This window comes from Ptychodera flava, chromosome 8 (genome assembly GCF_041260155.1).
Source record: "Ptychodera flava strain L36383 chromosome 8, AS_Pfla_20210202, whole genome shotgun sequence".
In the NCBI taxonomy this organism is placed as follows: domain Eukaryota; kingdom Metazoa; phylum Hemichordata; class Enteropneusta; family Ptychoderidae; genus Ptychodera; species Ptychodera flava.
The window spans coordinates 13120621-13147969 of NC_091935.1; the positions used below are offsets into that span (position 1 = coordinate 13120621).

Sequence of the window (27349 nt, forward strand, 5' to 3'; positions counted from 1 at the left end):
ACCCAGCGGTTTTGACCACTTATTTCTTCCCTAGGAGAAAATTAGTACTGTGCTTTGTGGGTTTGAATTCATACCTACAAATTAAACCTGGCTCTCTGTAGGGAAAATGAAATATATACAATCAAATATAACTAAATAATTTTCTGTTTACAGTCAAACAACAAAGTTTGTCAATACTTTGAAGCGACTTTCTGGTGACTGTCCATTGTATTGGATTGCACTTAATGTAAACCTCAACTAATTTGTCTTAACCCTTTGAGTGCGTAATTTTTCCCATCTAAGTTTTAGTGCAACATTTTACAAATTTAAAAAAAATTTTCTGTAATTGTTTCAATAATTTTGAACAAAAAGGACTAACTTTTCTTTTCCTACAGTTTTCTATCAAAATTTTTGGAAAAATCTGAAAACAAATCATCTGGTTCTTAAAAATTGTCTGCATTCTTTTTACTTTATAAAGATGAAAAAAATTGACTTTGGCAATCTAATTGATGGGACATTATGTTGATTTATGAAGCAAAAAGGAAAAAAAAATGGAGTTATCTTGTTCTTCGCGTCTACATGCAGTGTATATCAGAAACATAAGTAAAATCAGTTTCAAATGAATTTGTGCCTTGTCAGTGTATAGTTAACTGTGATTAATTACAAAAAGTCACAAAGAATATATATAAGATGGAAGGGCCATCAGCTGCAACTCTCTGCGCTGCGCTCATTCAAACTAAAATTAGTTTGTACAAGCATACTTACTGAAAAGACATGTGTAAAAGTATTATTATCAATGATTGGAACTGCAAATGCAAGTTTGAACAAGATAACCCACTGGCTGCCCCACTCAAGTATGGCCTCCTCTATACAAACATACTTATGATGATGGATATCATGCATAGTCATGTATACACAGTGGTCATCATCAATTTATACACATGGTGCTGAATGTCCTCCACTTGAAAGTTGCATTCTGTCTTCTCTTTGTAATGTGACCAGTTTTTATAAAATAGCGCAGAATTTCAAATTCAGTGCAAAAGGTTAAAGTTTCCAAGTCTGTCACAAATGAACATTGTTGTAATGCATCGAAAGTTTATTTCATTTGGTGCGCTGAATTCAAGGAACTGAGAAAACTGCAAGACACTGTATTAACAGTCACAAAGTATAAAGAGGTGCATCTCATGGGCTTTTAAAATCAATGAAACCAGGTCCCTGGAAAAAGCACAAATTATCCACACTGATAAGCTACATGTATATAATATAGATGGTTCATGATACAATGGTTCATGCTTGGCATTTTGGTTATGTAGCATTAATAATGATCACGAATTGAAAAAGGCCTCTTCCTAAGGGAACACTCAGTTTGATAGACAAGTTCTTAGAGCAAATAACGGAATGTTCTTTTGCAAAGACTATTCTCATATGCTTCATACTGACGATGTGTCAACCATAGAATGTATAAACGCTGAAACGTCCACATCATTCTACACATATCACAGACTCGCCTAATAATTCACTTTAAAGATTTAGTTACCCAGTATAATTACCAATGGAACTGCAAATGAGGACTTTATTGAGAGTTTGATGAGGTTATCTCCGCTGTCACTACCTGATGTTAACATCTCAGGTTCAGTGTATGCAATTGAAATAACTAGTATTACGTTGAAAGCCAGATGATATGGTCAGATATGAGTAGATTATATATTGTTAGATGATACATATCTTAAAAAACATTCCTGGTGTGATAAGCTACGCAATAATTATCATTCAAAGATTACTCCCATACCAAAACATTTAATGAAAGAGGATTTGAATTCATCGTCAACGAAATGGGACAGAGTGTCTCTGTGTGTTATCACCTTCAAAGATACATGTACAAAAGTCTTGCAAGCAAGGTCATCAGCGTAACCTGCATTTCTTGAATGTAATTCATGACAAGTGCAGTTTTGCAGACCCTCTACGAAGCTTTTTAATTCCTCTGCCTTAAATTGTTACCTTTCTCTCTTGTTGCCTTTTGAATGTTTTCAAGGTCTTCTTTGTTTTCCTCTTTGACCCTCTGTATTCTCTCGGCAGCCTCACGAAGACTGGTATCAAGCTCCTGTGGGAAAAAAGTGACCATCCTATGGGTGAAATAAATGCGTATGGACTTGATTTACTTGTGCATGACTGTCAAAGCAAATGAACTAAATGAGATGAACTCAGTTACCTATGTAATTGTAAAAAAACAAGTCATTGACAATGACATAGTCCCCACTTGTAATAGGAGTATAAGTCTTGATGGGGCAGGAAAATGTGGTCATTAAGAAGTATCACTGGAGTGTATATGTGAGATCTATGGGCACATAGGTCTATGTCGTTGTTCCAAATTTGAAACACATGAGGCATGTCTAAGTTATGGTTCTAAATCTGGAAAAAGATCAGACCTCTAGCAGTATTGGCCAGCCAAGAAATACATATGCGCATCATAAATGAGGTACAAGATGTGACATCTTAAGGTCTAATATCCTATCAAAATTGGAGGGTATCGAACTTGTGGTTACTGAGATATGCATATATATGTATAATCAAGTCAAAGGTCATCCAGGTCATGTGACATTTTGAAAAAAAAATTATATTGCTAATTAATCCCTATATGCAAAAAAACAGACCTCTAGCTCTATTCGCTTGCCCAGAATTAGATGTGTGCAAAATTAATGAGGTAAAGTATGTGTTGTCATAAGGTCTCCCATCCTACTAAATACAAAGGACATAGCACTTGTGGTTACTTATTTATTGACATAAACATATATTTTAGGTAAAAGGTCATCGAGGTCACATGACATTTGGTCAAAAAATTTCTCTCCTATAGTTATCCCTATATACCAAAAATCAGACATCCGGCTCTATTGGCTTGCTCAGAATGAGATATGTGCATAATTAATGAGGTACAGTATGTGGTGTCATAAGGTGTCCAATCATACCAAATATGAAGGGTGTAGCACTTGTGGTTACTGAGTTATGGACAAATATGTATATTTGAGGTCAAAGGTCACCGAGGTCACATGACATTTTGTCAAAAAATTGTATTGCTAAGTTATCCCTATATACCAAAAATCAGACCTCTAGCTCTATTGGCTCGCTCAAAATTAGATATGTGCATAATTAATGAGGTAAAATATGTGGCGTCATAAGGTGTCCCATCATACCATATATGAAGGGTGGTAGCACTTGTGGTTACTGAGTTATGGACAAATATGTATATTTGAGGTCAAAGGTCACCAAGGTCATGTGACATTTGTCAAAAAAATTGTATTGCTAAGTTATCCCTATATACCAAAAATCAGACCTCTAGCTCTATTGGCTCGCTCAAAATTAGATATGTGCATAATTAATGAGGTACAAAATGTGGCGTCATAAGGTGTCCCATCATACCATGATATATGAAGGGTGGTAGCACTTGTGGTTACTGAGTTATGGACAAATATGTATATTTAAGGTCAAAGGTCATCGAGGTCACATGACATTTTGTCAAAATATCCGAGATATCTGCGTGAACGGATGGACTCACGGATGGACGAACAGACGGACATGACCAAATCTATAAGCCCACTGGACTTCATCCTTGGGGACTAAAAATTGTGTCACTGCATCCTTTTTGCAATATGAATACGATGAGAAACTAAATTTTTATTTTTCGTGGCCTTATACATGGGAGTCTATGGAGATCTGCCTTATACATGGGAGTCTATGGACATGTAAACTAAAAATATGCAAATTTCACCACGATTTGCCCAAATTTGGGAAAGGCCACTCCTATGCACATCCATACCAAGTTTTAAATCAATCGGACTTGTGGTTTCAGAGAAGAAGATTTTTTGACCAAAATGGGAGAAAATTACAAAAAAATTTATGAAAAATAGCAAGTCCAAGATACTGACCCAAGATGTGCACAATCATTTCAGGTCAGCCCAAAGTACTTACATGCTAATATTTCATGTAATCTGCTCGGTGGTTATTGAGTTTTTTTCAATTTTGACTGTTTTTACATTTTTTCACTTAATTTGCCTAGTTTTGGTAATGACAACTTCATTTGAACAAAATCTCATCTACAGCCCATCATCCATGTACACACCAAATATCAAGATGAAATGTGCAGCGGTTTTGGAGTTTTGATGTTGACGGACAGACATACAGACATACAGACATACTACATACATACATACATACAGACAGTTCCCTAGCCTATAAGAATAGCTTCCATTGCCATATATACATATGGCTATGGGAGCTAAAAATCAACACGTACTGTATATGTATGACATAAGTCAATGTCCAGGTACAAACTTTAAATAAAATCAGTTGAGACTTGCCAGAGTTATGGCTCTCGACATGAAAAAAACCATAACAAAATTGCCACCCTGTGGCCATATCGGACCATATCGAGAAACAAATCGAAGTACATATGTATACTATAAGTCAATGTCCTTGTACCAACTTTGAATAAATTTGCTTGATACATGTCTGAGTTATGGTTCAGGACATGGAAAATTGTAAAAAAAATGGCAACATGGCGGCCATATTGGATCGTATCACAAAACAAATCAATGTGCATATGTATGACATAGGTCAATGTCCTTGTACCAACTTTGAATAAAATCAGTTGAGATATGCCTGAATTATGGCTCTGTACACGATAAAATCGTAACAAAATGGCCGCACAGCAGCCATATTGGATCATATCACAAAACAAATGACATGCATATCTATGACATTGGTCAATGTCCTTGTACCAACTTTGAATAAAATCGGTTGAAATTTGTCCGAGCTATGGCGTTGTACATGAAAAATCATAATAAAATGGCCGCCTGGCGGCCATATTGGATCGTATCACAAAACAAATCAATATGCATATATATGACATAGGTCAATGTCCTTGTACCAACTTTGAATAAAATCGGTTGAGATATGCCTGAGTTATGGCTCTGTACATGAAAAAATCGTAACAAAATGGCCGTCTGGCGGCCATATTGGATCGTATCACAAAACAAATCAATGTGCATATGTATGACATTGGTCAATGTCCTTGTACCAACTTTGAATAAAATCGGTTGAAACATGCCTGAGTTATGGCTCTGTACATGAAAAAATCGTAATAAAATGGCCGCCTGGCGGCCATTTTGGATCGTATCACAAAACAAATTGACGTGCATATCTATGACATTGGTCAATGTCCTTGTACCAACTTTGAATAAAATCGGTTGAAACATGTCTGAGTTATGGCTCTGTACATGAAAAAATTGTAATAAAATGGCCGCCTGGCGGCCATATTGGATCGTATCAGAAAACAAATCGACGTGCATCTGTATGACATATGAAGTAATCCTTGTACCAAGTTTGAATGAAATCGCTCCAGGCATGTCTGAGATATCTGCGTGAACGGACGGACGGACGCACGGACGGACGCACGGACATGACCAAACCTATAAGTCCCCACGGACACCTAACAAACTGTATGAGACTCAGTCATATTGGTATACAGGTATCACTAGTTATTTGTAATATATGGTTCTAAGTTAAAGGGATTTGTGGGAGATTGTTTTAGTTTGACACTTCAAAATCCTAGAAGATAAAGAAGTAGAAGTTTTTGCAAGTAATCATCCTATATCTGAAAAAATACTGTCAAGGACAGAGTGCTCAGATTTGGTTTGAATTGGTCCATCAAGAAATATTTTAACCAGAAAAACAAGAATGACAAAAGTAAATAAGGTCTGAAACTTTAGGTACTGGAGGTCAACTATAGGAACAGGGTCAGCTGAGGAATGTTTCAACACAGTCCTTCATGGTTTCAGCAGGTCTGCCAATATGTATCAGTTCATGAACAACGACAGGAAATGACTCAAAGTCAGTGGAGTAGCCTGTTTCAGTCACTGCCACCACTCCTACACATAATAGGTACCGGTACACTGCATACAAATAGGCTAGAGATTACAGAATCTCCCGGGCCAACTCAGATATGTGGGCTGTTTCAGTTAATGACACCACTCCTGCACGTTTGCAGGATTTCCCCTTTTTCTTACCTCATTTGCATATTTTTGACACTGACATGTTCATTTGAACAAGGTCACATCTCAACCCCTGGGTCTCCCTGTACACCAAATACTGTGATGGTAGGTGCAGCAGTTTGGGAGCTTTTGCGTGTGACGGACATACATCCACACATACATACATACATACCAATACATCCATACAGACGACACCGACTCATCATATAAGCTCTTTTTGGTATTTATATACATACCAAATACGAGCTAAAAATAATGTAAAATAATACGCAAATGTTCAAATTTAAGGTTGTTCTCATTGAATCAACTCTGTGGAGATAATACGACTGCTTGACACTGAAAGATGATAATGAATGTGCCTTCTGAGCTAAATTTACATGCCACTAACTCAAGGAACTTCAGAATCTAACTGACGATAGTTTAAATATTACAAGTACTGATGAAACGACATTTCATAAAAGATTTTTTAATGGACTTGAGTTTAGAAATGTCATAAAATTAGAGGGCATAATGTTGATAATTAACAGCATACACAGAACATGAGCACTTGGTTTGTATCTGAGAAATGTCAGTGTTTGCAAATCAAAGTTACGATATTTTGGTCGTTTTAAGATTTCTGAACATACAGCATATCAAATTGAAAATCTGATGCAAAAATTGTACTTGTGTTATCACAAACATAGGCTCTTAAACCATAAAAAGTCTCACTTCAAGTCTACTGTGAATGTCTATGCTTAAACAGTACTAATTTATTGAACCCTATGGCAGTTGTAGGTGATGTATGACGAATAAACAACTAGTCTATACACCAGTAGTCTTTAATTGCCAATTATTTAGGCAAACCCTAGGATTATAGCTAGTCTGTAATTTGACATTTGGCAAGTATGGTGCATTGATCATATTTTTTTATCTGCTGTTATTCCGCAATCATTTTGCTTGGACACAGATTACTAAAACAGATATTGTTGTCTTTTTTCACTGACTGCTAGATACATGTGGATACAACAAGTCATCGAAAGATGACACAGTCCCCGCTGTTTACATTGTTTGGAATGTTTAGTAGCTGTAAACTACTGATAATTGTGTTAATGTTGAATTCTGAGTATCATGTCAATAACATTCAACATCTAAGAATTCCTAGGGTTTCTGCGAGCCCTCGAGGCAAATATCTCCCTTGCTCTGCCGTACAGGAAATCGGCAACACACGGCCCTTCCATTGAGAGCAACATCAAATTATCTACATTGCCGTTGGAAAATCTACTACGGGATCCTGTTTTAGCAGCTGAAGCCCTTTTCGCATGCAACCAAGGATACAGGAATTACTACTGCAATACATGTCAATTGTCGAACTGCAGGAAACCTTTCCGCATATTCTTGAATTAGCAAACGACATGACTCCGAGTTCTCAGCGTAAACTTCGCTTGTCTGAAGTCGTTTCTAAACGCGTTGCCGTGAGTGCTCACGGTTTACGTAGTCTGATCCAAGATGATCGATGAAGTTTCAAGTGCCTCGATACCGTAGTCACGGAGTTCATTGTCAATCTCTGGGTATTTACTTGCATTTATGACTTTGTCAAGACACAATAGGATATTAGTACATGTAGTACAGTTGGCAGGAAATCGCTCCTCCGTTCACTGTATCAAATGTTCGGCGCGATGAAGCGTCGACGCGAGTTTGCACAGGCAAAGCGGATGACGCAGCTCTCATTAGCATATGTCAGGTCGTGTGGTTGGCTTCGATTTCTTCTCTGAACTCGCGTTCATGATTCCTTTACATCTAACACTGTCCGTAATTCTGCGATGGTCGACTGTATCATTGGTTGTATTATCGAAAGGTTGCATTCATGATTCCTTTACATCTAACACTGTCCGTAATTCTGCGATGGTCGACTGTATCATTGGTTGTATTATCGAAAGGTTTGCATCCTGACTATGAAAGACAAAATTACATTGGTCAATGATCGGCATCATCAACATGCATGTCATGGCTATACGAACGAATATTGTTTGCTTCAACAAGCCGTCTGCAACGTTGTTATTTGCGGCATTCATCACCAAACTCCAAAAACAGCGCGGGCCTTCGCACCGTTACGCTCCACCAAGGGATAGCCATCGGGCAGAGCATGGCTCCTTCAGACTTTGAAAGTCGACGTTCTTTCTCGAGTATTTTATTTCGATCCCGTACTAGCCGTTCTTTCAACTTCCGAGTAGTGAAAAAAGTTGAATATTAATGACGGTTTTTCGGTACAGCATTACTTTGCAGACGGCATCATTCGTGGCCAATGCAGTCGACGTCGAACGCCGCCTTCATTTTTACGTCCCGTCATGACGGACCGTCTGATCCCAAACAGATAGATAACTTTGTCACTGTGTCAAACAGCCACATTTCAGAGCACGTGTTCACTGCATGTGATCACCAGCGATTCAAATCGTCTGACCATACCATTATTTTACGGGAGCCCGCATAAACAACCGTAGTGCTTGTCAACGATGACGTTTAAAACTGACGAGATGACATTTTTTGCAAATTACTAAAGCTTTCTGTGGCTCTCGTTCATCACGACAGACAACGCTTGACGCCTAAAACTCCTAAAACTGACCAACCGAAACCGTCACCAGTCCTGCGAAATACCTTTTGGAATCGACTACAACCTTTGCTAGCGTCTCCCCCATAAATAATCGTACAGTTCCGGTGATTTACGTCATCAGTGTATTTACATGATCCAAACATTGGCTTCAGATTCGGATTCAGAGAAAAAAAGTCTGAATAAAAGACATCAAGAGTAATTTTGGTGACTAAATTGAATTATTTTGAGATAATAAGGACTGTGCATCAAGAGACCATATGGTACTACATTTATGCCCAGTTACAAAACGATCGCTTCACAGATGCCACAGAAATCGTTGATGACAGGTGCACGGACGGAAGGACGCCGGGACGGACATGACCTAACCCATAAAGTCCCCGCTTGCGGGGACTTAAAAATGAGGTCCTGGCAGGAGAGCGGCAGGAAAGCTGCAGGAGAGCGACAGGACTGTTCTGGGACTAAAGCTGCAGAGTTCCAGGGCAGATTTCTGGCCCGCAGAATCTGCCCCGCTAGCTGGGCAGATCACTTTGTTACAAATCTGTCCGGCAGAGCGGCAGCAAATTACTTGAATGGTGCAGCATCTCTGCAGGAACATTAGTGGCCTAATAATTGTGGCTGATCAGATATATCTAACAACAAATCTGTCCCGTAGAGCGACAGAAAATGATAGGAGTGGAGCAGCATCTCTGCACTTAATGTATTTTGACTATCAGACCATGGAGGTAGCAGAGGACAGATCGACTTACATGTGTTCATAGTTGCACAGAGGCGATCAGTATTAAAGCTTAATATTTGCTGCGGTATTGTCTATCACAAATATAAAAAAATAAAATAAAAATAAATGAAGTTTGCAGATGGTAGACATAAGCCCAAGCGATGTATGAACGTGAGCGTGGGTTTGCAGTGCTAATAGTTCATTCACAGTGTGATAATTAATAGACAGTAAAAGCTGCTATGATGTGATTGAGGCGATCGAGCTACAAACTGCTAAAAATGGTATCATGAGTACACTATAGGCAGCCACAAAAGATTCCTATGAAAATGTTTTCTTTGCCCATCAGGTTACTTTTTGAGCCCATGATAAATTAATCCGTAAGAAAATTCAAAATTAAATTCATGGCAGCAACGAAAATCTCTAGAAAATCGGCCGTAGTCCACGAAGGAAATAATAATTGATAACAATAACATTTCATTGCTTGCTTTTATTATAGGATTTACATCACGTCTGTGACAATATTTGACCTTACAAATTATCTCATCGACAATTATTTCCAAAAACATAATTTTTACTTTGATCAGTGCAGTTACTAAATCGCCGACTTTTGAAGTTCCATTTTCATTATTGTTATTGTGTTCTCAACCCATGGATGAATGTCCGTGCACGTAATACGTGTAACCTCAACTCTCCAGAGAAACACACGCGAACACAAGTTTACACAGTTGAACTGATGCGTTGGTTTTCGTATCTCACTCTGTCGCAAAGAATACAATTTTCATTGAAACTTGGGTCCCGTAAAACCAAAAAGGCACACTATAGATTTACGGTAGTAGTACCTTTGCAACCCATGGATGAATGTCCGTGCACGTAATACGTGTAACCTCAACTCTCCAGAGAAAACACACGCGAACACAAGTTTACACAGTTGAACTGATGCGTTGGTTTTCGTATCTCACTCTGTCGCAAAGAATACAATTTTCATTGAAACTTGGGTCCCGTAAACCGAAAAGGCACACTATAGATTTACGGTAGTAGTACAGTTGTAACTTGTAGTACGGCGACATATGGAATGCTATACGTAGGGTTTCGCCACTATATTCCTGCTATATTCTGACATCGTGACGCGACTTAGTCATGGCCACAGGAGCTCTCAATGTACTGTTGCTTGGATAGTCGATCGAACGCTCTAGGTTTTTTCAATGAACTTTCCGTCAGTGTACTTTTTAAACGCTTTTGAAGTCCGCTGTACTTCATGCTAGTTACACTGCAGCGATAAACGAATCACGAATCCCGAGCGCGCTGTGTATTATGGGATTGGGGCAAAGGTCAAGTGGGCATCAACCGACTCAGGCTTACGTAACTACGGTAAACAATACACAGACCGGCAACAATAATACGGAAGTTATCGTGCGAAACAGGTGCGTATCGATTATTTCTTCAGATTTACTCTCTATATTTTACTCACAACGACATTTACTTGTATCGCTGTCAGCTATTTAGCAGAATTATTCTTTCAAACCGAAAAAAAATTACTATTTTACACGGTTCCTCAAGTCCGATGCGTCGCCGGGGCCCGGACGCCGGGTAGGCGTACGTTATCGTAGATTACGTTCGATGGTATTCGCACGTTGATTTGTACAAATGGAACCGAATCACAAATAAATTTCTTTTTGATGTTTGTCGTTTCATAAATTGAGAAAACAAGTAAGATTTTGGCGATATTCTCCCCAAATATTTCCTTGAACGATCAACGTATTCGTAATGGATTTCCCGCCGTAACAAGTTACGGGTATCGACAGCTCGTTTTGGCGGTAAAACAAACACATAACTACCGAAGATCGAATTTGGGTCTCGATCTTTGGCATAAATTCGTTAATGTAAACATGTACCGTTAGTTATTTGTTTATTGGAATATAATTTATCGTATGATTTGTCGCTTATAAAATTAAAAACTACACAAATTCGTAATGCAATGTGCTGTCATCAACTTATTTCGTTTCAAAAATAATAAGCTTATGAGCTAGCTAAAAATAGGCCTACGCACCGTATTTTTTCAAATCTTATAGTGAATTTTGGGTAAGTCTTAGTTGATTGATTGGAAATATCAGGACTAGGTTGGCGAGCTCAACATTAAGAATAATCATATTTAGGTTTTTAATCCACTCCCTTTCAAATTTGTTGTAGATTACAAACATGGCAGAGATAATTAGTTATCGGACCATCAGTATGTGGAGAGTACCGGCACTGAAAGACTACCTCCGCAAACGAAATATGAAAACGTCAGGCAGGAAGGATGAGTTAGTGGCCCGAGTTTTGCCGCCATGGAACAAAACATACCAGAGTCACCGACGGCTTCGGAAATGTCGGCTGAGAGGCATCTGTTTCTGGTGTCTCTTTTGACGACCCCAGAAGGGAACATTTTACCAGACCCTATGTCACTTGGAGATGGTTGGGTTGGTGAAGACCGTGGAATGGAAATGTGGCCTTCCATCTTCCTAAGCGATATTACCATGTACATTATGGCGAACCACCCTGGCAACGACGTACCTCTACAGCAACGTCTCTTGAATGAGTACAAGGAAGGGAAAGCATACAGGCTGTATACTGGTGGCTGGTTGAAAGAAATATTTTATCACGCAGTATCCCAGCATTCAGAATATTGCTTTTTGAAAGCAAACTGCTGCCACACCATGAAGATTGGTGATGTTCCTCACACAGTTTGGATATGTGTAGTAAAGAAAACTGGTGATATAAAAAGTGCCTATTGCTCTTGTACTGCCGGGTAAATATTCATCCACTCGTTCACTCACTCACTCACTCACATTCCCTTAATACACGCATTCATTGTATTAGTGTCATCCACCTCAAACAATTATAAAATTGTCTCTAAGCAAAATACTTAAATATCGTCTCTGACATGTCTTGAAATGTTTCGTTCTGGTTCATACCTTCCATCCTATCTAAGACTATTTAGTAATATACTAAACTACAATTTTGCTATTATTCTAGTAATTTACCAACAATCCGTTTTTTTTTCTTGTTACATTTCGCAGACTAGGATGTTCATGCATTCACATAACAGCGATGTTTTTTCGTGTTGAAGCGGCAGTCAGAACAGGCCAGACAAATGTAGCATGTACGTCTAAACTGTGCCAATGGAATATCCCAGCCAAGAAAACGCATATTGAACCATTGCGTGTGAAAGACATGGACTTCAAAGTCTCTAAATTCAGCAAAGGTATTTTCACTAACATTCTATTGTTATTTTGTATCTATGTATTCAGTAGACTGTAAGGCCCAGTTGTGTTCTGGCGCTCCGTGCCAAGTCCCCAGGACCCTGTTTTTGGGGGGCGCAGGTACGGACCTCCCGCACACGACTGGGATTTGCAGTCTATGGATTCAGTACTTTCAGCCAAATATGTGTCGACCATATTCCTCCCGGCACTATGATGCATGTTTCTGAAAATTATGTCGTTATTTTTCAAACATATTCCAGTCATTCGGAGTATTAAAGATGTCATCAACACCAAGTGGGGATAGTGACGATATTGTTATACGATTGTACATATTACTCTCAAATTTTACGATATAACAAATCTCACGTACAAAAAGTTAACGGAACAACGCAAGAAGTCTGTTTATGGATCTCCTCCATAAGAGAATAAAACTTTCTCGAAGATATTAATCATTAAAGTGTTTTGTTTACAGTTGCTTCAAGACCCCTTGTTGACAGGAGTCGAAAACAGTTTCGGCCTGACGGATATATACCGGAAGAAAATGAAGATGTCAGACGTTCCAACCTGCTTGATATCTTGCAGACATCAGTCCCCAACGGATGTTATAGAGCCATGAGGGAAAATAAATTCCAAGTAGGAGGTGGAGCAGAACTGTCGGACTCTGTTGTGATTGATGCGATCTCTGAAGAAACAAAATCGATTTTGTTAGATGATCCAAAAGCTATCGAGGAAAATGAAATTTTAAAGCTTGCAAAGTTATCCGATACTACAGATGAATTTCTTTCCAAACTTAAGAATGTAAATTATAGTGATTATGATATTCATATGTTGGAAAGCAAAACTGTGGGTCAGCATTGTAATAGTTTATGGCGTAATCAACGTATTGGAAGACTAACTGCGTCTAAGTTTTATTCGATCTATACAAAGGTGAACACAATCAAAAATCATCCAAATAATTTACATAACATTGACTTTCTCTTAAAAACAATATTAGGACATGATGTTTCCATTGACACTGTTGAATCTGTGAAGCATGGTCGAACACTTGAACCCGAGGCAAAGAAAGCGTACATCGAGCTGATGAAAAGCAAACACGAAGGATTCGGTCATAGGGAGTGTGGTCTGTTTGTCGATAAACATAAGCCTTATCTTGGTGCTTCACCAGATCTTGTTGTGAGCTGTAAATGTTGTGAAGTAGGATTAATGGAATGTAAATGCCCCTTCCGAATTCGCCATTCAGTTCCATCCGTGTATAATTTAGATTACATACAATTAGACGATAGTGGAAGTATTAAATTAAAAAGAAATCACCTATATTTCGCACAAATTCAGGGTCAGATGGCCATTACCGGCACACAATGGTGTGATCTATTCGTATTTACTTTCGCCGGGAATCTTACACTTCGAGTTAACTTCGATGAGAAATATTGGTCAGACCTTGTGACCAACCTCGACTATTTTTTTAATACATATGTAGCTAATGAATTATTATCCTCTTGTGTTGTAATTGAAGAGTAATATGGGAGAGACAGTGTATTTAAACTTTCACAGGAGTTATTAAGTTTACGTTCGTACCAGAAAATAAATAAAATGCGACAAGTGTTTTTGAATTTGAAATTAATACAGTGTTTATTTCGTTACTTACAATATACAAGATAAGAATAACTTTTTCTATTTACATGGTCCATACAGCAGAACTAAGCTTACATACACAGTTTTGGATAAGTGTTGCAGATTGCTGAACATATCACAACGATGTCATCAGCTTTATCCAAAAGTGTGATTGGAAATTCATTTTTCAAAATTTTGAATGTTTTCAACCTTCTTATGGCTTTTTCAACAAAAATCCTCAAATTCGCAATTTCTTTTGTTCGTAGAACGTCACGCCTGGACATTTGTTTCGTCACCCTCGTTTGCCAGGGGGTATGTGAAGATGACAGTGTCTCAGTAATAGGTCATCAGCAATAGTGAAACCTTTGTCTGCCATTATTTCGTCATTGTATTGTAGTATGTCGTAGAACCCGCTCTGTCTAGTCAAGTACACGTCAGACGTTCTCCCACCCCATGTCTCAGATACAAAATTGAACATCCCACATGGCATAATAGAAACTAAAAATTTAATTGTTTCGTGATGTTTGTAATCAGAAAATGTGGCTGCACGCACAACTGGGTCCTTTGGTGCTTCAATGAAAACTTCCGTGCAGTCTATTATGTATCTAACATTCTTATACTTTGATTTTCTAAATTTCATGGGACAGTGTTGACTTGCCACTTCTCTCGGAGGGTTGTAAATAAGGCATTTTAGTTCACGGGCTAAAAATCGCAACCACGTGTTGATGATATTACTAACAGTACTTGAACTTATACCGAAACGATCAGCAAGATCTGCATTAGTACTGCCAAGACGCAATTTCATCAGTGTTAGAAGGAATTCATCCTTTTGTCTGAGTCGGCGACTTGGTCCAGATTTTTTTTGTGTCCGTGTAAACCTATGCACCTTGGTTGACAGTTTACTTGGACCCCTCCAGTATTTAAGTTTCGAAGCCTTACTTTGAAGGACTTTATCAAACAGGCTGTCGAAAGTTTTTCTGTTTGGCAATCCTGTAAAAAGTTTTGTTTTTCTATCATCAGAAAGGTTTAAATGACTGAAGGGCTGTTTGATTTTGTCGTTGAGTTTTGTTTTCAAGTTTTGAACTTCTCGTTTTAATATACCTGTATATTGTCTCAGCAAGTCTATCTCCCTGTCTTTAGCTTTCAGTTTCTCGGTGCATCTTTCGTTTATACATGTGCTGGGTTCACAAGGCGAAGAACAATAATCATGATCGTTATTGTGAGTTGTTATTGGCGATGACGATGTAATTGATGAAATTTTTGCAGAGTGTAGTGGAGCATCACTGGATGTTGGCAAAGATGCGCATTCGCTATTTCCATCACTGTCATCAGACTTGACGACAACAATCCTGTTCACTGGCTTCCGTCTGGAATTGATGATTTGTCGTCTAGTATAAGTATAGCCGAGGTATAGGGTAGGGTCTGGGTGTTCTTTCGTTGGTGTGCCGTCGATGAAATGGCGAGAACAAACTCTAGAGTACCTGTTTGGTTTCCAGTTTTTACCGTTACCATCTTTTCGATTGATCAATCGTTGCCATCTGAGTCTACCCGATTCATCTTTGAGACCCGTTGGAAACGGGAAAAGGGTGAATGGTGGACGACAATTGCACCGCCCCTGTCCAATAAGCAGTTGTGACTCGAGCAAACCTTTGCCATCCATTTTTCTAACCTGACGCCACTGTTTCCACAGCCGACTACACAACAATTACGATGTCCTGGCATTCTGAAAGGAAAGCATTTTAAAAGTTTAGTCACAAAGCAATAGATTGAAAATACACAATTTTCTGTTCGTCTGTTTAAACATTATTTATGGCCAAAAATATGACCAGGTCATACAATATACAACTCGAAGGAGCACTTTGGAATTAAGTGACTTTTATGAGGTTATGGAGGATAAGTAAAGATCGAGACCCAAATTTCGATCTTCGGTAGTTATGTGTTTGTTTTACCGCCAAAACGAGCTGTCGATACCCGTAACTTGTTACGGCGGGAAATCCATTACGAATACGTTGATCGTTCAAGGAATATTTGGGGAGAATATCGCCAAAATCTTACTTGTTTTCTCAATTTATGAAACGACAAACATCAAAAAGAAATTTATTTTGTGATTCGGTTCCATTTGTACAAATCAACGTGCGAATACCATCGAACGTAATCTACGATAACGTACGCCTACCCGGCGTCCGGGCCCCGGCGACGCATCGGACTTGAGGAACCGTGTAAAATAGTAATTTTTTTTCGGTTTGAAAGAATAATTCTGCTAAATAGCTGACAGCGATACAAGTAAATGTCGTTGTGAGTAAAATATAGAGAGTAAATCTGAAGAAATAATCGATACGCACCTGTTTCGCACGATAACTTCCGTATTATTGTTGCCGGTCTGTGTATTGTTTACCGTAGTTACGTAAGCCTGAGTCGGTTGATGCCACTTGACCTTTGCCCCAATCCCATAATACACAGCGCGCTCGGGATTTGTGATTCGTTTATCGCGAGGACTTTGTACCGGAAGTAATAGTATCACGCATGATGACATCATAGATCATGTGAAGACTTCGTTATGATTGGTCAGATTGGTAAAACAATCAAAGGTCAAATCTCAGCGGCAATTTTGGACAGTTACGACCTTTGAATTACTGAGTAAATTGTCGCTGATTTTTCCCTATAAGTTTGACAAAATTTCGCGTAAATTTGCTGTTTGACATCGTCGTGACGACTTCATACACGCTAACTATGTATGTAAAACCTATAGGCAATGTTTACGACGCGTAAAAAGTCATCGTCGTCATGATCAGCTTGTGGAGATCGATCGGCTCGTCGATTTGAACAATGATCACCCGTGGATCTAGGCGATCGTTTAAACTTCGGTAAGTACATTTTCGATTTGCCTTCTCTGCGACGTGAAGACGTAGTTTTTTACTGTTTTTGTTCGGCGCAATTCTCGAGTAATACTGTTCAATTGTATGAATTCTAATAAATTGGTATAACTCGTGAGGTTGAACGTAGAGTGTACAACGATAGAGGGACCGTGGTACAGTGTACACAAAAAATGGAGTACATGCCGATACTATTATCTACAATAATATACTTCTCTCTTGCATTGGCAAAGGTAAAACTTTTGCTCATGTATACAAATTTCCCTCAATGTACGATATAAAAGGACAGATATAAAACAAAGAAAGAACAATACATTTAGGAATTGTTGGATACGAATTAAGTTCTCAAACTCTTGACCGAGTCTGGTACCTGCTACATGTATTCCAAAACGCACTTCTCTATGACATCAATATACATCTGTCTGCTTATAAGATCATTCTGAACGTGTGTCCTTAAAATTGAAGTTTATTTTAAAATTTTTATTAACGTATTTTGACATTTGTTTATATGTAACCTGTAGATATTTTGCTGGCATATTGTAAGGGGAATCAGTAATTAATTTACAATATTTCATAACAATATTTCATTGAAGTTCTACATGAACTCTTACATCACAAAATATGCATACAATATTCTATTGCATTTAATGCTGCAACCTTTTGATAAGCAACTTAGATATAAGCTCAGTACAAAGACCTACCTTTTTTCTAACTATGTTTCAATTTGGCTTTAGAAAGTTCATGTAGGTATGCAATGAAGCGTACTCAAACCAAGCAAGTTTTACATGGTGAAGTCTACAATCTTAACGGAATAACTGCAGGGGATAAATCATCTGCAAATTAAATTTTGTTTTATGCCAATGATTCTACTACTTTCCTAGTTTGAAGCAAATTGCAAGTTGAACAGATTGATACTAGACTACTGCTATAAATCACATTTTGTCATTCACAAGTTGAGGGAACATTTTCTTTATTTTATGAATACATTCAAATTTCACAGTCTTCAATGTTTGATGGCTGTTGAACGAGTCAAAATTTTCAACTCCAACGAGGATTCTAACTTGCATACATAATTTTGTCATAAGTTTGATAAACTTTATATCTGACTTGAACTTTTTTATATTTTTTCCAGCTTACATGTACACATAGGACAACTTCAAGATGACAAGTCAAGCAATAACCAAAGCTGTAACAGACAAGTACAAGTCTTTCAGAATAATCCGTCGTTGTGACAATATGAAGTTAAGGACTTTACGGACACTTGAACATTTTTATATCGGTTATGTTGATTGGCTTTAAAAATATGGTGGATTAAATTTTATTCCTACCAACTTTTTAGCCCTTGCATTCTTTTTGAGGGGGGGGGGGCCAGCAGAGTGGTGTAGGTTGCGAGATGATGGCTTGGTAATGGCTGATTTTCAGCAGCAGTGATACGTTTCAGGTTGTTGGAGTAAATGTTAGTCAGATTGCAGAAGGTAGGTTGATTTTTGTATGGAAGAGCAGCAGCTAGCCTGCCTGGCAGAGCAGTAGCTAGCCTGCCTGGCAGAGCAGCAGCTAATCTGCCCAGCAGAGCGGCAGCTAACCTGCCCGGCAGAGCGACAGCTAACCCGCCCCGCAGAGCAACACCTAACCAGCCCGGCAGAGCGGCAGCTATAACCGTCCAGCAGAGCGACAGCTAACCTGTCCTGCAGAGAGACATTAATCTTTCCGGGAGGGATCCAGCAAACCTAATTGAATAGCAATGCCACGCTCTCCCGGAAAGATGGTCCTGGAGAGCTCCTGGACCACTGCGGGACCTTTTCTGGAGAGCTCCCGAAAATCTTGTCGGGAAGGCTAAAATTTTCATAAGGGACATGTGGATACTGTACTTCCTCTTTATGGTTTGCACTTTTGAATTATGAATGGAAGACCACTCCACAAACTGACGTTTTGATTTTGTGTGAACGACATCATGAACAGTTTAGGTTGTATGCTGGCCATTTGTTTGGAGATCATACTATCAGGAGGATTTTACAAAATCAAGCACAGGTCTTGAAGTGATGAATTCGCCGACATCAAACAAATCATAGTTTCTTATCTTATATACTTATTAAAAAACATCGGTGTTGTTGGTTCACAAAAGTAAACGCCAAATATGAAAGCACAGAAAATGAAAATAGTGTAGCTGCTTCTGTTCTGTAAAATATGCAAAGACAAACACTGTATGTTTACATTCATGAACACATAACCTGATTTGTACATGTATGATTTCAAAACACTGGTCTTTCTGCCTATCTGACCTGTTTTATCTTGCCTATTTCTTCTTCCTGTCTGGCTAGCTTGTCCTTTAACTCAACATTTTGTTCTGGTGGGTAAAATATGTTTTCATAGGAAAGATGCAAAGTTAGCGCCTGATATTTTGAAACTGTCATGTATTACAAGAAGCATGGAATTTCTTTGCCAATAATTTTCTTCAAGAATACTATTGTTACTAATAAGTACAGCTTTATTGAACCTGTTTATGCCAAAGTTACCCTTTAGGTGGACAACTGTCCAAAAATATAAAAACATTGTGATTTCCTTTAAAACTGTAAATGTTATTGATAACAGTGAGTAGACAAGAAATATGAAGATACAAATGGGTATTCTCATTTTGATATTTGAGACACATTATATAGAAATACATCAAACCTTGGATTTTATCCAGTTTTTGACAAATTTGAGCCTTCAAAAATATTAACTGTCATTTTCTTTAAGTTTAGATACCAAACACTTCTTTACATATACTTCTTTACATTTACAGATGTTTGAGGGAAACCACTGGGTTGCTGACCAATTGATAAGATGCACAATTATATCGTGAAAAGTAGCTTGAAACGGTGACACTTATGTTTGAATACACTTTTAAAAAGCATTTAATACCTCGTCTTTTTGTGGAAGTACCAAGAAAATTACAATGACAGAATCTTGCATTTCTAATGCAAGTTTCGTTGATGGAATTGACTGACATTTCACTACTTACAGGTGGTCATCTACCCTCAAAGTAGAACACACTGAAAGTAAAGGAAACTGCATAGGATTTGGAGTGATTTTGGTATTTCACACAGAGACTGACATTTAAACTTTTAACTGGCCATGAATGGATACACTTTGGAAAACAAATGAAATTGTGGAAGGTCATTTAGAATTAGAGCACAAGTCATGAGCACAAGTTCTGAACATACAGCTAACAATCAGATGTTAAGGGTGATCAAGCCACTAAATTTCTTACCAACAATTTTCGTTATTTTTCTCTAACAGTAAGAATTATATGTGAGAATGAGGTAATGACAAAAAAATCAATATGTCACCTGATTAATTTGGCAGCCAGCTAGAAGGATTTGAAATACACACACTTTTTCCCATTCGAATGACAGAAATCATGAATCTCCCGTAAGCGTTGCCCAACCCGGTATATTTACTTTCAGTTCCTTTCTTCAAATGCTGCACTTGTTTTATTTACATGTGAACTACATTGAATAATAAATGAACGTTTGAGCTATTTTTCCACTGAAAATGTGCATAAGGATTTAAATTATCACTTCTCAGGCCTTCCAAAACAACAGTTAAAGCTGTTGCAAACTTAAAAGTAATGACCATGCCTTATCCATAGTTTGTAGAATTATTTAGATTTTGAATCCAACACTTTTGTTTATTTTCACATAAATTATTGTTCAGATATTGCACATTATATGCATAAAATAAAAATATGGGGTCACCAGCCTATTTACAATGCTACATTGCTTAACATCACCCCCTCCACACATGTGAAATGGGAAAATATACAATTTGATGAGAAATATGTCCTTTTCAAATTATTTTGTTGGGATTTTTAAATACTTTGTAAATATATCAACATTCAAACATTTAAACCTTACACCTCGAAGAATATAATGATCATTCAATCATCACTAACAACGTCCCTTTCATGCTTAAAGCTCTGACAATAAGTTGTACGGAGATAGATTCCCATCAAAACCATGGTGTAATTTTTACAGTGAGCACGGTCCCGTACAGTGGACGCGCGCGTCGTAGAGTGCACGTTCTATTGTTTGCGCTATGATGACAAGTGACTCGATCACCCGTAAGGTCACTCATGGGCATTGCAGTAGTGTATGTCATACTTTTCAAACCAACTTCATGCATGTTTGATGCACTCCTATTGCCTTACATGCTTGTGATATAGAGACAGCTGACACTTACATGTACAAGAAGATACAGCATTTATCATTGGGGTTTCGAGTTTCTGTGTTTGGCAAACACAAATTTCATATGAAGGGAAGCATAACATAAAAGGTAGTCAACTTTGTAAATTCTACTCATTTGCCTACTCTTTATTATTCACCATATATATATATATATATATATATATATATATATATATATATATATATATATATATATATATATATATATATATATATATATATGTATATAACACATATGCTACAATTGACAGTGGGAATAAAATATTCTCTTATTTAGGCTATACATTTTAATATAAACACACTTTGGGCTTTGCAAAAGCACCTTATATTGCCTACCTTCAATATGACATCGTTTTGACAAGGTAGACTGTAACTGGTTTACCATGGCTTGTAAGCGTTCAACATCTGGAGAAATAAATCACCAAATTTAGGATAAACAGTTTCAATAACAAGCAAATTAGGTACTACATTTAGCTTTGCCTAAAGACTGAATTTATACATCTTTATTAAAGGGACAAGTTGTACATGTGCATATTGTTCAAAACTATATTTTGAAGTACAAACACTGGCAGATCTAAGTTAAATTACAATGCCTCTGCTGACATAATCATTGTAAATTACCATACTCATAATTCAGTTTCTATTCATAATTTTTTATTTTCCTAATAACTCTGTGCTGCTGACTGCTCAAACGAATTTACACTTGCCCACATATCTACATCTTTAACCCTTTTCTTGCCAAGTTCATATTTCACCATCGGGTCAAGTTTGTTAAAACTAGTGAAGCATAATATGTCCCATTTGGTGCATTTTAACAAAAAATTGAGCATTAGAAGGCCCCTGAAAGCACAGACACTGTAAACACGATTTTTATTGACTAAAGCTGTTGGAACAGACCAATCCAAATGGGTGAAAATATTAACCGATTTTCACTGAGTTGGCAGATGGGGAAGTGATACTGTCTGGCAGGAAAAGGGTTGATAATATGATAATAATTTATTTATAAAGCATCAATATCCACAGAATAATGTGATAAAGGATGCTGTTTTGATAAAGGATGCTGTTTAAAAAGACATCAAAAAAGAAATGAAAACTAAAACATAGGGCCAAAGTCCCTGAAGCTACTATAGACATGAATACAAAATTAAACATTTCCTGACTGTATGAAATTATCTCACTAAGGTCACCCTAGGGACCTGTAAACCAAATATTAAAGTTGTCTGACCAGCGGTTTTGAAAAAACAAGCGACCCAACAGTTGACAGAGCTCTGCTGTGTTATGTAGAGTATAACCTTTTGTGACACATGTATTGATGAAGAAGGTAGATATCTTTGATAGCTCATTTCAGGATGGCCTGACCAAAAATGGAAAAAAAATTCCTTAAAAATACAGATTTGCATATTTCATCACAATTTCAAGAAATCTAAGTTGAGTTATCCCTAGGGACCTGTATACCAAATAACAAAGCTGTCTGACCAGCGGTTATGAAGAAGAAGATTTTTTACCAAAAACGCCTTTTTTGGCGTTAATTTGAATATTTTCAACAATATCAAAAAATTAAAAAAACTACTTTCTCAAAATCATATTTTTCATCTACACAAGAAATATCAAACCAGTAAGTACTGCGGTTCTCAAGATATTTGAGTGGACGGACGCCTCACAAACGGACATACATACATACATACATACATACATACAGACTGACGACGGACGCCGGACGGATACCCATCCCAATAGCTTCTATAGACGATAGTCTATAGTAGCTAAAAACTCTACAATGCAGAAAAAATATATATGAACAATTAAAATTGGATTTAAAAAGAAATACAACACTTGATATATAAAATGGCCTTAATACATGTAATGTCAACAAAACAATGTAAATTTTATTGTATTCCAGGACCAAGCCCCATGAAAATTTGACAGAATATGAAATCTTTGACACAAGGAAAACAGTTCATGTTTGTGATCATGTGCAGCTTTGAAGAAATTAGAGCCCCACTAGCTGTATCTTTTATCATTATTTTGATGATTTTACTTTCAAAATAAGTTTGTGAGAATGTACTAATTTACCAGTAGGTGCGTGTATACACTTATTATTAAATATCCACCGGTATTGTATGTGCAATTTGAACAAGACATAGATTACACCACGATTAAATGTTTACCAAAACATTAAATCGCAGCCCTATACGGAAAAGCAAAAACTGTGGATATTGTGCATATTGGCACCTAAATCTTCACATAAACTACACAGAGTAGTTCAATGTAATGTATGGGGTGAATGCTTTCAACTGTTTCCTCTGTATACCAATTTTAGAAAATGGCAGGAAATCAAAATGACTGTCAAATGTTTCACAAAGGAATGGTTTCCTAATGCAGTAAAAGCTCATATCTCTTCAGCGGTTAGAATACTGAGAAAACCAGGAGAGAATAAGATATTTTGAGGTCAACAAATTTCAAGAGTTATAGCTGGTGGGACTCTAATCAAATAGCATCTATGCTGACCTGGTTTACAAATTATTAATATAACATGTCCCGTCACCATTCTAGATGATTAAGTAATCAATATTTGAAGCATCTCAAAGAAAGAAACAAATGCACGTTAACAAGATTCTACTCTTCTGTTGCAGCTAGTGGGAACTCCAGCAGTGATACTTCTTTTAACCTGCCTACTTCAATCAAAAGAAGACTGATTCTTTAGTTTTGGCCTTTGGTTATGCATTATGATTTAACATGCACAGACAGCTTTGGAAAAAACCTCATGCTTTTTTAATTTATGCTGCTCGAATGGAGTTGCAGTTCATTTCTGTTATTATTTTACTGTCAGAGTAAAATCTTCACAAGCATTAACCTGCTGACATATCTCCCTGGTTATCAGTTTGTGTCTTTCTGTTCCAAAGTACACTAATTACAATCACATTGAAACCACCTGTACTCTTCTGTCATTTGTTCATGGCTTATTTAAAGATGAACCACCCCTACCGAAATCAAAAGTTTGCACATGGTCAAATTAGCTGGCAAACTCCATTAGTGTCATACTGACACCCAAGACACTTTCATTCATCGGTTCAGGTGTTCAGTTCAACAGGATAAACTGAATCAGAAGTCTGCAGAATTTTATTTTAGCTATTAGAGTTGCACTGCTGTCTCCACATGCTACACAGTGAACCAGTCCTTGTACCAGGCATGACCTATCTTTGAAATTTCACAATATTACTCAGATTGCATATCAAGGCAATGACCCTGTAGTAATCTAATTACTAAAATAACATTGTACTTGAGTGCATGTCCTTCCCCAAACCATTTGCCATGTTCTTATGTCTAATGGGATTACTGCTTAAATAGTTTCAAGAGCAAGTACTTTGAAATTTGTCAATTTTAATCATTGTAGATTGACAGCTTGGTAACTATCAAAACCACTCCACAACCTTATTACCATCCTTGTCATCCTATTAAGCCTTTGAAAGATAAATCTCTCTGACTGTTTACATCTTATGAATCACAAATTAAACTTAGGACTAGTACAGTATTGTTCATCCTGCTGAACTGCAACTCTTACTTTACGGTGCCTCCAACATTCATGTTGAGTGGTTCATTTCACAATTGTTGTGGACGCGATCTACCATGGTATTTGTAGCACGAGGGAAGATAGAATCACACTTGAGAATCTTCATGGGAAGACCCAATAAAATGAGCTTTCCTGTGATCACCATTTGTTATCCATACAAACACTGCATATGTGATGTCAATGTGACAATAATAGTATATGGTACCAAGTACATTTACAATGTAACAGGACTAGGTATTTTGTGTTTCTCATCGCTCTGATCAGATCGTAAAGTTTGATTCCCATACTTTTACTAGATTACCAGTTTGTGCAAACCATGAGAAACAAATAGCGTGAGTGCAGAAATGTCAGAGTCTGTCACAAGCTAAACCTTTTTTATGTTCCAAACTATAGCAAATACTTTTGTTTTTTTCTTTTTTGACAGTATATAGTCTGATTGTTCTTGTAAGAGTTGCGTCACACATACAAAATCATAATCTCATTACAAACAAGGGCAATTGTGCTCTTTCCAACTACAAACTTTTTATCTTTTTAAATTTTGAAAGCTAATTTCATGAATATACACATGTGATGAATTCTAGAAGTGTCGACTAAATCCACAACTAAGTTCTTCCTGATAAAGAATTCATTTGGCATATTGTACATATGCACAGGCTTTACATAGCATTTGCATGATTGAAGAATTTCCATCATGAAAGAAAAATTTGATATTATTTGGATCCATGGATATTTCTGCACATAGTATATTTCTGTGAGTCAACATTGACACGAAACTGAAAACAGACTTCTGCGGCATCACAGAAAAACATACACACACCAGTCCTTCCAAATGCATGTGATGAAAAAACTGAACAGAGTATGAAATTATTTTCATCCTCAACAGTAGTAACAATACAATCAGTGCACATATATTAATATTGTGTATCATGAATAGCTAAATTGACAAACTAGATACTTGGCATTTGTCCATACTCTGACATCAAAAAAGGGATTTAATCAGTCCTTGATGTGCATGATTAGTAAAAAAGAAATGAAAAGAAAATCAAAAGTTATGAACACAAGTTTCTGTACATAATATAGCATACAATATGACAACACAATGGGCAAAAACAAATTTCCCATTAGCTATCACAAAGTGAATACCTGAAATTTTAAGGAATACTCTTCTTTACCTTGTATAAACATCTTTTCATTTGTTTGGCTAGATTGGAGTTGTTTTTTAAGGACCCTCAGCTGCAGTTCAAGGTTGCTGTTTTCACAGGATAAATCTGTTGTTGCCTAGACAGTAATATGGATGAGAACATCAACATCAATTACTCTGTGTAGTTTACTGTCACGTACCGGTACAAACATGTACTTGAACTAGAATGTAATTGATCATTACCGGTACATGCTGGCTCACATATTTGTAAATAGTGTGTCCTTTACTACAATTGATTACCCAAATCAGAGTGCTAATTAATTTGATTATAGAGCCTGATTAAAGATGTTCTTGAAAAAATTTATTCAGATCTCTTATTGATACAGATCTAAAGAGTTGTAAAGAGCCACTACAAAAACTAAGCTTTGAATATCTTTCACAAAATTTACAAGATTTTAAGCTACCCAGGACATTTTGCCTCACAAATTATTTCAATCGCTATGATAATTACAAAAAGTAGAAATGGGGATATTATCATCAGATGTCAATTATACGGTACTTTAAATAACCCATGGTTCCCACAATCCAACTCTAAATTGAAGTCTTATTTTGTTTTTGTAAAGCTGTAGGCTACAAACTGTCACAAGCACAATGATAAATGAGCTAATCTTGACTATCTTTCAACAATCTTCCATCCATAGATCCTTCTCATCTCCTATATAGTCTGATCATTGCCCTTGTAGTACCGTAGACGTGCATGTAATCAAATAGTCTCTGTACGGTTTGACCAAAAGTGAACCCAGAAAGGGTTCACATTAAGGTCAACACAGGGGGCAGACAATTAAGAAATAGATTCCAATGCCAGTAACGAGCTGACCCTGTATAATTAACTGAGAAAAAAATAAGAAAAAAGAATATCCAAGTAATAACTATCCTCTTTTCCTTTGTGTAATATTATACTGGTAACCACGTAGAGCAGACTTTCAAAAATATGCATTTTTATGATTTTGTATTATTGTCATACTCTAAAATTTGACAGTGAAAAAGATTAAAAAGAATATTTCACTTTCTTGTCTACAGCTTCTGTTTGATCACTTGGTTGTTATTATTTTCACAAGGTTCTTTACTGGTACATAAATGTCTGCTGATGAGATTTTGCAATTGAGCTAGTGTATGGTTACAATAGAAACATGCATGTACGTAGACCCCATGAATTGACATCTTTAACCCATATATGCTGTCAAGACATTTGGTACAATTTTCACAAATATTGCAACACGTACACTAACTGCAATGAGAAATGTCACACATAACAACACATTAACATTTTTAGACAACATATGCGAGCCAATCTCATATAGAT

General features: G+C 37.1%; 2 protein-coding genes across 4 annotated transcripts in view; one reads left to right on the top strand and one right to left on the bottom strand.

The window, feature by feature from the left end:
* Positions 1–27349, bottom strand: part of LOC139138526 (coiled-coil domain-containing protein 152-like) — a 50310-nt gene that overhangs the window by 19463 nt on the left and 3498 nt on the right. For all 3 annotated transcript variants that reach the window (XR_011553630.1, XM_070706935.1, XM_070706936.1), the window contains exons 3-6: positions 26018–26123; positions 21611–21679; positions 19328–19392; positions 1978–2080 (exon numbers count right to left, since the gene is read on the bottom strand). Coding sequence is in view for 2 of the 3 variants with exons in the window: in XM_070706935.1 (XP_070563036.1) it covers positions 1978–2080; positions 19328–19392; positions 21611–21679; positions 26018–26123 (343 nt within the window). In the remaining variant the exon portion in view is untranslated. The remainder of the gene's footprint in view (positions 1–1977; positions 2081–19327; positions 19393–21610; positions 21680–26017; positions 26124–27349) is intronic.
* Positions 11646–18280, top strand: LOC139139434 (uncharacterized). Its single transcript, XM_070708348.1, has 4 exons — positions 11646–12110; positions 12382–12566; positions 13037–13925; positions 18181–18280. Exons 1-4 carry the CDS (start codon positions 11650–11652, stop codon positions 18278–18280), a joined length of 1635 nt encoding a protein of 544 aa, XP_070564449.1. The 5' UTR covers positions 11646–11649.